Source organism: Melanerpes formicivorus, unplaced genomic scaffold (assembly GCF_026170545.1).
Source record: "Melanerpes formicivorus ecotype bairdi unplaced genomic scaffold, bMelFor1.0.p_v2 SCAF_1, whole genome shotgun sequence".
Classification (NCBI taxonomy): Eukaryota; Metazoa; Chordata; class Aves; order Piciformes; family Picidae; genus Melanerpes; species Melanerpes formicivorus.
Window position 1 is genome coordinate 17,354,875 of NW_027142353.1, and position 11,104 is coordinate 17,365,978.

The 11,104-nt window shown below is 51.0% G+C and overlaps 1 protein-coding gene across 1 annotated transcript; it reads left to right on the forward strand.

Moving 5' to 3' along the window:
• Nucleotides 1-4,372: 4,372 nt before the first annotated feature.
• Nucleotides 4,373-6,483, forward strand: LOC137451575 (G-protein coupled receptor 183-like). Its single transcript, XM_068159586.1, has 2 exons — nucleotides 4,373-4,418; nucleotides 5,097-6,483. Exon 2 carries the CDS (start codon nucleotides 5,124-5,126, stop codon nucleotides 6,162-6,164), a length of 1,041 nt encoding a protein of 346 aa, XP_068015687.1. The 5' UTR covers nucleotides 4,373-4,418; nucleotides 5,097-5,123; the 3' UTR covers nucleotides 6,165-6,483.
• The last annotated feature ends 4,621 nt before the right edge of the window (nucleotides 6,484-11,104 follow it).

The following is an 11,104-nucleotide window of genomic DNA, read 5'->3' on the forward strand; positions in this document are numbered from 1 at the left end:
CTGTTATTAAATGGACAGGTGGATGTTAAAATCAAATGTTTTCCCAATTTCTGCTTTACCACCAAATGACTAGTGGTGGCCTGACAACCAGGGGCTGAGCTGTGGAAAGTCCCTACCTCTTGCATCAAACCTGAAAGCACCTGGATTTGAGAGCTTTGTGTCTAAACCCAAAGCTTCCTGAAAATGTTTTGCACTAGAAGAGCAAAAAGGTAATCAAAGTCAACAGGGAAAGGAAAGAGGGAGTGGTGGTGATACAATGGAAAGCAAAGATGCAAACTTCCTGCTGTCTACTAAGGGACTCTTACCTCATTTGTTATGCTGCTGTGCCTCCAGAAACTCCAGCTCCAAATCATCTCTCAACTCTGGGAAACCCCAACAGATGTAAACAACAGCCTCAGCACCACTGACGTGTGGCTTTGCACCTGAAGATGAAGCTCTGGAGAGGGCCCAGTGCCAGCTCTCCCAGTACTTGAGGGTGAAGACCTGCCTTATGTGGCACTGATAGCCTTTTGAAAGCTTACCTCACCAGTCACATCTACTACCATGGCCAGGCTCACAGCTGGTGGCCTGAAGGGCCTGACCCCAGAAGAGCTGTGAGCTGGCTTTTCTGCTGTGCTAGGATGAAATGTCTCAGCAAAGGCCTCCAGGAGTGAGAGGAGACTGCAGGAAACCTTCATGGGCAATGTCCTCTGTGAGAATGATGTGAAAAGCAAGCTGCAGTGACTCAGTAGTGCATGTGTGCCCTGAACCCAATAGCTAGCTCTGGCAAGGGTGACACCAACCCTTGGGCAAGCAGCATGGGGTGGCTGCCTGGCAGGGACCTGGCTGGGGCTGTGTACCAGGAGGCATCCTCCATGCCCTGGCTGGGTCCCTGGCAGCGGAGACCCCCTAGGACAGTGGCTCTTGCTTGTTCTGGGATGGGTGCATGGGCTGTGGGACCCTTCACTTGTGCTAATCCCAAGGAAAAGTAGCTTTGTGCAAACACAAACACAGTAGAGTAAAATTTGGACCTAGTTCTGAAGCTGAACCTCTCCCTCCAGATCCTACACCGCTTTTCATCCAGCTACTGGGTTCAGTAAATGGCACTATTTCTTATGTGACATAGGTACAAACTGGGGTGGACAGGGTTTCTCTGTGCTGCATTTGGAGGGGTGTCCCTTTTCATCTAACCCAGTATTGCGGTGGCAAGGAGGGAGGTGTCCCACTAGCTGTAAAGGAGGGTTCAGCAGCCCTATGGCCCCATCTGAAAAGGGCTGCTGCCCGCAGTACAGAGTGGTGCAGCATTGCTGGGCTTGGTGGGGCCACCGGGGCTGTGCAAATGGGTGGAGCTGGGTTGCACTCCTGTAGCAAAGCACCTGCTGCATGCAGGGCAGGAGCATGTTTTGCACAGAAGAAGAACCCACTTCCTCTCTTCTGCATTGCAAAAAGAAAAATAAAACCAGGCAGAGAGCACTGATTTCCCTCCTCCTTATTCCCAAGTGCCTGGATGTGGTCATCATCTTGATCTTGGGGCTCCTAAACCTGGCTGGTGATAGCCACTTGGGGTATCTCCCTCCTACGGCTCTGCTGGACCCACTCTGCACCTGTACCCTGGGAAGAACCTCACTGTCCACTCGGGGCCTGAACTTTCTAGACTTCTTTTAATTTAGGCTTTGGCACAGCAATTCCTCCCTGCTCCCATAGGCTCCCATAGGCTCCCATGAATAAACTTTATTTTAGAATAAACCAAACCAGGATGGAAGAGACCTTCAAGATCATCGCGTCCAACCCATCAACCAATCCAACCCACCCAAACAACTAACCCATGGCACCAAGCACCCCATCAAGTCTCCTCCTGAACACCTCCAATGACAGCAACTCCACCACCTCCTTGGGCAGCCCATTCCAATGGGCAATCACTCTCTCTGTATAGAACTTCTTCCTAACATCCAACCTGAACTTCCCCTGGCACAGCCTGAGACTGTGTCCTCTTGTTCTGGTACTGGCTGCCTGGGAGAAGAGACCATCATTCGCCTGTCTACAACCTCCCTTCAGGTAGTTGTAGAGAGAAGCAACTTGACCCCAGGGTTTGTGTTAGCAGCGGGGCTGGCACTGCTGTGTTATTCACATGCAGTGGGATTCCCTTCTGGGCTCTGCATCTCTGTTTTTAGTGCCTGTGTGAGTGCAGGGCTTGAGGGACAGAAGGTTTGACTGCACAGACAAAGTCCATTGCAGAATGCCCTGGCATGGCTGGTGATGGCCACTCCCTTGAGACATTGGAGGCACCTGTCTGGAAGGTGATAGCATTTTGTTCAGCTTTATCCCAGATTTATTTCCTTGGTGGTGTTAGTCTGTGGAGATAAAACTCTTGTGGGAGACAGTGCAATGAGGGTGGACAGGAGGCGTTCACGGACAAAGCATCAGCTCTACCACTGTTAGTATCACAGTGACCCTGACTAGGGGGTGACCAGCATTTATGTGAACTGCAGGTGTATTTTGTGCAGTGCATAAAGTAGACAAAAGGATAGTCCTAGATCCACTCACCAGTGTGGGATTGGGATTTCTGCAGGGATAGCAGCTCAATAATGTTATATTCATCAGGTGTTTTCATCATCATGATGAAACAGCTCAAGAACATGCCTCACACAAGTTGGATGAGCTTAATTGTGGACAGAGGTGCATGTAGAAAATCCCCATCTTGCTAAGAAATGTTTTAAATAATTTACTCAGCAGTTATTCTCTCATCACCTTTCATCATCTCTCATCACCTTTCCCTTCATGTGATATAAACCCTCAAGTGGCAAAAGTATCTCCATTAACATCTGGGTATTAGCAAGTTTTCACTATTACTCTTAGTAGGTACCTTCAACTTGTAGTAATTCATGGCAATGTCATTCACTGTGCAATGTCTGTACAAATGACTGTACTCAAGTACACAGATTACTACTGAGTTAATGCTACTGTGTTGTACAACATTGTCACTACTGTGCAATTAAGGAACTGTTGGAACTTTACAAGCTCAGAGGGAAATTTGAATTTAGTTTAACTTCAATTTTAACCTTGACATTGTTTGGCTTGAATATTTTTCAGTGGCACCTTGAATGCCCCATGATGGGAATTTCCTGGGTTAGTAGGAGTTTTGGGGAGGGGAAAAAAAGGAAACAAGCAAAATAATCCCCACCAGCAACAACGAAAACCCCCTAAAACTACAAAAAAGAGCATAAAATCCTCTTGGGATTTGAAAACTGCAGTGATCTCCAGTAAATAGCCACCATGGGGAAAGCCATCCCACCAGCCACAAGCCAGGCTGTGCTTCTGCAAACATTTTGGGAAGTGCTGGGTAGGAAAGTATTCTCTCCTCACTGCAAGGCCCAGTCTCCAGCAACACTGTGCCATGGTCAGGACTCCCTTGGTCATGCTGGATCCCCAGCCACACCACAGCCCTGCCAGCCACCCACACGTGGGGCTGCAGTGTCAAACAAAGCCCTTTGCTGTCTGGCACCCTGCAAGGATGGAGTCTGCCCTGAGTAAGTTCCAAGTGAGACAAGGGGGCTTGCCCTACATTCACCACACAATTTATCATTCCAATAATTAAAATGCTTCTCCGCTAAGGGAAAATTGTCTCATTCCACTCAGGTTTGCCTCTTTCTCAAGGAGCCACAACTAGTAGTCTGTCTGTGTGTGTACAAAAGGCAGATCAGCCTGGGGTCACAGCCATGCATTTGTGCATTGTGTGACTTGTGATGATTATGGGCACAAAGAGCTCTACGGGAGATGCATCCCTGCTTTCTTGGGCAAGGTGTCGGGGTCTGGCTGCATGGCCACAGGTATGTATGTGCCCAGGGGTGCACCCTTTGGACTGCACTCAAACCAGGGCTGAAGCTGTTTTAATTGTTCAGTTACATTTTGCATCCTTGGAGAAATTTTCAGAATAAAACCCAAAGTCAGCACAGGTGTCCGGAGAGGCTGATGCCCAGGTACAGTCACTTACATTCTTCAGCACAGCCACCACTGCTGTAGCTAAACGCCTCTCACACACCGAAAAAACCACCCAGAACGAATGCGCATTTTTACTAACCCCAAGAGAAACAAAAAAGAAAATAAGTCACATCAAAACCCCCAGACCGTTCGGTGATTTTATAACGTGAGCGAAGAGTCCCTCGGCCGGCGAGCCGCGACCCGGTGGCGGGCAGGGAGCCTCCATGCGTCCCGCCGGCCGCCCCGCCCCCCTACCCCCGGCCCCGCTGGCGGAGGAGGAGGCGGCAGCGCGTCTCCCAGGTTGTATCCCCTGATTGCTCTTTCGAGCGTGCGGGCTGCGTGTGCGCATCTCAGCCCCGCGGGACCGTGCCGTCGGGGACGGGAGGCAGCGCTGTGATCAGGACGCGCCGTCCCGCGGAGCCTGGCGGCAGGAGCGAGCGGCCCGGAGGCGGCAGGGGGCGGTGAGCGGCGGGGCTGGGGTCGGACGGGACGGGGTCGAGGCCGGGAGCTGCTGCAGCCCCGAGGCTGAGGGGGTGTCGCGGAGCCGTGTCCCAGCCCGGGGGCCGGCGGCCGACGGCCGTACGGGTTGCGGGGCTTCGGTACCGGGTGTTCCCCGATCCCCACTTCGGACGGCCGTGGGGCACGGGATTTTGAGGGCAGGTTGTGGCTTTTCCTCTCTTTGAATGTCTTCGGGTTTGTTTCCAGTCTGGTACCAGCCCGAGGGCTGCAAAGGTGCAATTTGTCACCCTCCGCTTTCCGGGCACTTTGCCCGTGAAGCTCCCCATTCTTCCCCGCGGTGATGAATGGTGACATCTCTGCCACCAGGTGAGTTTGGGACCTTATTAGTGTGATAAGTGGTTCAACCTCCCGCCCCCCCCCCCCCCCCCCCCCCCCGTTCCCCCCGCCACCCTTTCTGGTACTGAACCAAGAATTAAAGGAGCTGGTGAGAAGAAGACAATGAGTCACAACCTTTGTTGAGACTAAAATCACAAAAAATGCATTTTTCCAAATGACTCGAGCTGTGTGCCACTGCCGGGGTGTTGGGCAGGGAGCAGGGGACAGGCCTTTCTCTTTGTGACAAGGGTGTGACACTCTCACTATAGATGAGCTGCAAGTTTCATGCATGTTCTTATTCCCAGGGAGAAGGTAAGAGCTCACAAAGCACCATGGAAATGGCTGTTGAGGAGGCCATCTTCCCACCCACCAATCTCACTTCCAGCAATCAGAGCAGCTGCAATGTGCACAACTATCACTTCTCTGCCAAAGTCACCTTCTCCCTCTTCTACACTGCCCTGCTGGTGTTTGGTGCCTCTGGGAACATCCTGGCCCTTTACATCACCTTCCAGCGCAGGAAGAAGAAACTCAATTCCACCAACCTCTATCTGGTGAACCTTGCCCTCTCAGATGCCCTCTTCACACTAGCATTGCCAGGCAGGATTGCCTACTACATCCTGGAATTCGACTGGCCCTTTGGGGACTGGTTCTGTCGGGCCACTGCCTTCATCTTCTACATGAACACCTATGTGGGCATCTACTTCATGACTTGCATAAGTGTGGACCGCTACATCGCTGTGGTACGCACCAAATACCCTAGCAGGGTCCAGAGGATGAGCCGTGCCAGGGGTGTCTGTGTCCTCATCTGGTCCTTGGTGTTTCTGCAGACAGCACCACTGCTTCTGCGGCCCATGACACGGAGGATGGGGGACAAGCTGACGTGCATGGAGTACTTCAACTTTGAGGAGATTCCCAAGCTGCCCTACCTGCTCCTAGGTGCTTGTGTGCTTGGCTTCTTCCTGCCTGTGGGCATCATCCTGGTGTGTTATGTGAGGATCAACCTCAAGCTCTGCCAGACGGCCAAGGAGAATCCGCTGACAGTGAAGAATGGGCACAGCTACCGGGCCTTCACCATCATCCTGGTGGTGCTGCTGGCTGTCCTGGTGTGCTTCAGTCCCTACCACCTCAACATTGTCCAGTTCATGGTCAGGAAAATCCTCTACCAGCCATCCTGCCATGAGCAGCAAGCCTTCAAGATGTCCCTGCAAGTCACTGTGGCGTTCATGAACCTCAACTGCTGCATTGACCCCATCATATACTTCTTTGCCTTCCGGGGCTACAAGCAGAGGTTGCTCATTGTCTTGAAAAGTGGCTCCAAGACCCACTCTGAGAGCAACAGCACCAGCCAGCCTCCTGGTTCCATCTCTGTTTAGTGGCAAAAGCCCCTCCCTTTTGTTCTGGCCTTCTGTTTATGGACTGTCCCAATTGCAGAAGCCAGAGACCAGCTGCAGAGCAGGACCAGCAGGCTTCATCACTTTCCTACCTTAAGCCAGGGACCCTTACAAGGCCATCCCAACTAAGACACAGCTGTGTCTGCGTCTGCACCCCTGGCTTCTGTGCTCAGCACTTCTAGAGCTGCTGTCATGGAGGATAGAGAGGCCCATCTTCATCTCAACTCCAGCAAAGGCAGCTCATGCAATTGCTCTGGCTGGCAAACACAGCCAGGGGTTTCCCAGCACTGCACTGCACCACCCTTCCACACCCATCCTGCATCCCCTGTGGGTCTGCTGATAGCTACTATGGCTGTCCCGACCTCCCTGACCCCTTCCTGGAGCACTGGGGCAGCATCTCTGCAGGTGTCAGGGCAGCCAACAAGGAGCCTATGCACTCAGTGTATTTCAGGAAGAGGCTGGGATGTTACTTCTCTACAGAAAATCACCTGCAGCTTTTCCTCTGCGCTGACAGCAGCAGCTCCGCTCTTCCCCTGCACGGTGTCCCCATATTGTGTTTGGGCACTGGATGGGCCAAGCAGTAAGCAGAGTGCATGGCAGCTGCCAAGAAAAAGCCTATCTTCAAAGGAGGGGCATTGCTGCTGGGAGTGCTGCTTCCTGCACCTGCTGCTTGGGCAGCTGCTTCTTCCCCAGAGTGCCCTCCCTCGCAGCTGAAGGTGCTGTGGTAGCCCTGGGACCTGCTGCCAGAAAGGGGATGCTCGGGCTGGCCTAGCTCCCAAGCTCCTGCAAATGTGCCCTGGGGGCACTTCCCACCCCTCCTTAACTTGGGGGAAGTGGAGGAAAGAGCGCAAGGACTGAGGGTGGTCTTATGAGATTTTGGCTAACCTTTGCTTGAACCCAGTGTCCTAAGGAGTCTGAGAGCTGTCCCAAGGGCAGGTTACATGTGACTTAGTGCCAGAGTGAGAAGAAAAGCCCTGAGACTGGGTTCCTGCTGACCTTTGAGCCTGTGTGATAGTTGGTGGGAGCCGAGACCTCCTCAGGCTCTTTTCTGAAGTTACTGGATTACAAAAACCACCACACCTTAATATTTCACAGCTGGTCTTCTGTTTGAGGTTGGAAGGGACAGAGACATGAAGATGGGAAAAACAAGCAGCTTATTGGGATGGAAAGTAAACCTGAAGAAGTTTCATGAATGGACACTTTTCATTATAGTAAATCATCAAGGTAATAACCTTTCTTTATGGCTAGAAAGTTAGTAATAGTTATGTGCAGCCCTTAATTGTTTTAACTGCACGTGAATGAGCTTTTGGATGGTGATGGTGTTACTTATGGTAACTGTAGCATCCTGAAGGCTGAGTAAGAGGGATGCCTAAAATAATCCAGGTGAGAAAAGGACTCTAGTAGGTCCTTTCAGGAGGCTATCTGAGCCCTCCTCAAAGCAGGTCTAATCTCAGTGCTTGCCTGAAGAGACCTTGTGTCTGAAAAACATGTTATAACGGACAAGGAAGAGCTGGTATGCAAAAATGTCATTATATTAAAGGTCTAAACACCTTAAAGGAGCCTGGCTAGACTGGGTGTTGCTGTGTAGTTATGGTGCCCTATTAACTTGTCAAAGAAGCGTTGGCTGAAAGTCTGGGACCTCTCCACATCACCACATCCAGCAGCCTACTCAAAGCAGGACCTTAGCTGGCACAATGTCAGGCTGGCCATGTCTTCATCTCGTTGAGGTGTGGAAAATCCAGGCAAGGAGGCTCTCCCTGCTGAGGTGATAGTTCCTGTGGTGCATTGCCCTGTGGATGAAAATATTTTCCCTATCATCCAATCTGACCCTCCTCACTCACAGCTGGTGGCTCTTGCCCCTAATACAACCTACTCACGCTCAGAAGAATTTGTCATCCTTGTAACTGAAATTCCTGTATGACTGTGGTGGGTGCTGCCAGGAGAGCAGTAGTATGTAGCTATCAGTCTCCGTGAACCTCCACATGAATGTTGGAGCAAAGGTCTGCAGGGGTGGACAGCCCTTCTTCTTGTGACCGAGGCATAGAGATGTTTTGCCAGGCTAGAACCTGCAGCTGAAGCAAAGGCAAATCTGTGAGGAAGCCTTCTCAGGAAAAGGTGAAGTACAAACACAGCCTTGTTTGCTCCTTGTTGGGCTCTACTTTTCTCCAAAGCATTTTATGAAAGAAGCTGTCCCCACATTCCATCCTTTTGCCACCAGTAAGAAACTTTGGAGAAGGACATAGCTGAATAGTTGAGCATAGTGCTGCAAACTGAGAGTATTGAGTTTGTTCAGCCCTGAGAAAGGAACGCCCAGGGGAGACTTAATCTCCATGTTCCAGTATTTGAAGGGCAGCTATGAAGAAAATGGAGACTCCCTTTTTACAAGGAGTGACATGGAAAAGATGAGAGGTAATGGGTACAATTACTCCCCTCGAGATTCCAGTTAGACACAAGAGGAAAATTTGTCACAACAAAGACAATCATCCACTGGAATAATTTCCCTGGGAAATGGTGGATTCCTCAACATCAGACACTTCTAAGATTAAGCTAGACAGGGTGCTGGGCCATCTTGTCTCGGCTCTGCTTTTCCTGAGAAAAGTTGAAATAAGTGATCCCTGAGGGCCCTTCCTTCTTGGTATTCTGCGGTTCTGTGATATGAAAATGGCAGTATGCAAGAGGGTCTGGCCTCCCTCCTCTGGACTGACACCAGCCTGGGGCCCTTTGCTTTTGAAAATACCCACCAGAGGCCAGCAGGCTTAGCTGGGGCTGAGGGAACACCTGAGGGATAGGGAAGTTAGAGAGTTGGGCAGAATGGGTCAGAAGGAGAATTTCCTAGGGAATCACGAGTTGCCTGAGCCAGCTCACACACCTGGGGGTGTTCCCTTGCAGCTCGAAAGCAGAGCATTTTCCTAAAATTGAAGCAGAGCTGTACAGAGCATTCTGTCTAGAGGAACAGCAACACCTTTTCTGCACTTCATTCACCTGCCTGATCCAAACTCTGCATGACACTTCCTCTAATCTGCTGCCTTGCCCACCAGGCAGCCAGAAGCTGGCATTGGGCATGTTTGCTGCTCCTCTCCCTTTGCCCCGTGGATGAACCCTCTGAGAACCATTGCTGCCCTTCACTACTTGGTTCTGCTCGGGCACTGCTGCTCCTGAGGTGCAAAATGCCTTGGGAGTCCCCCTCGGCTGCTGTCATGGGCTGGGGGATACCTGTGGCAGAAGGGCATCAGGGGCGAGTGGGCTACCAGCAGCAGAGGGATACCAGCTCTCGCCCCGAGGTCCCACAGGCCGTGACAGGAGGACGGACGACTCCGTGCAGCTCGCAGCCTGCGCAGTGCCGCTCTGCCAGAGGAGTGGGGCAGCGGCGGTTCTCGCCGGAGGAGGGAGTCAAACCCGCTGCTCAGGGTTAAAAACGCCCACAAATCTAAAAACACCGCAGGAGATGCAGGTGGTGCTTCCCCATGCACCTACTGCCACCTAGGGACGCGGTGCATTTAATGAAGAGGTGTACGGCCAGCACACGGTAGCGCAGTACAATCCTTGAAGGCTTTCTGTGTAAGACTAGATAGAAGACATTTTTTACAGTGAAGGTGCTGAAACACTGGCATGGGAAACATTTAAGGTCATACTGTCTGGGGCTCTGAGCAACTTGATCTAGTTAAGGATGTCCCTGCTCACTGTAGATGACCTTGAAGAGTCCCTTCTAACCCCAACCATTCTATGATTTGCCACGTTAAATCTGTCACAGTGGGTCAACAGTTAGACTCAATGAACTTAAAAGTCTTTTCCAACCAAGAAGACTCAATGATTCTGTGATTATTTCTTACTGTCAAATATTTTTTTTAGGCCACACCTCGAGTACTGTGTCCAGTTCTGGGCCCCTCAGTTTAGGAAGGATGTTGACTTGCTGGAACGAGTCCGGAGAAGGGCAATGAAGTTGGTGAGGGGTTTGGAACACAAGCCCTATGAGGAGAGACTGAGGGAGCTGGGGTTGCTTAGCCTGGAGAAGAGGAGACTCAGGGGTGACCTTATTGCTGTCTACAACTACCTGAAGGGAGGTTGTAGACAGGCGGGTATTTGGTCTCTTCTCCCAGGCAGCCAGCACCAGAACAAGAGGACACAGTCTCAGGCTGTGCCAGGGGAGGTTTAGGTTGGATGTTAGGAAGAAGTTCTGTACAGAAAGAGTGATTGCCCACTGGAATGGGCTGCCCGAGGTGGTGGAGTTGCTGTCATTGGAGGTGTTCAGGAGGAGACTTGATGGGGTGCTTGGTGCCATGGGTTAGCTATTTAGGTGGGTTGGATTGGTTGATGGGTTGGACATGATGATCTTGAACGTCTCTTCCAACCTGTTTTTTTATTCTATTCTATTCTTATTCTATACTTCACCCTAGACTGCAGCCCATTCCCATACTGTCTTCTAAGAAGTGAAAATGGGATTTTCATCTAAGGGCAGTGAGTGCACTGCCATAACAGTGCATAGTGGAACACGTTACACTGGTACACGTTACACAGGTACATCGTGCAAACTGAGGTTTTTCTTAGCAAATTCATGCTGTGATCCTCATAGCTCAGAACCCCTTCTGAGCCAAACCCCTGTAACAGAGTGCATTTCAGATTTCTCTTCTGCCAAAGGGTGATTAGCCCATGCAAACTGAATGCAGTGCAGAAAGTAGATGGGATTGCTGCAGCTGACATCCTTGTCTGGCAAGCTGTATCTTGATGGCAAACACATGGAGCTCCAGCAGCATTGCCTTTTTCCTTTAATGGTGGTTTCCAACTTAATGCCTTCAGCTAAAAGCATACATTTCCAGCATTGCAAGACCTCATGAGGTTCAACAAGAGCAAGTGCAGGATTCTGCACCAGGGCCAGAACAATCTTCACTATCAATACAAACTGGGGAGTGAGGTGATAGAAAGCA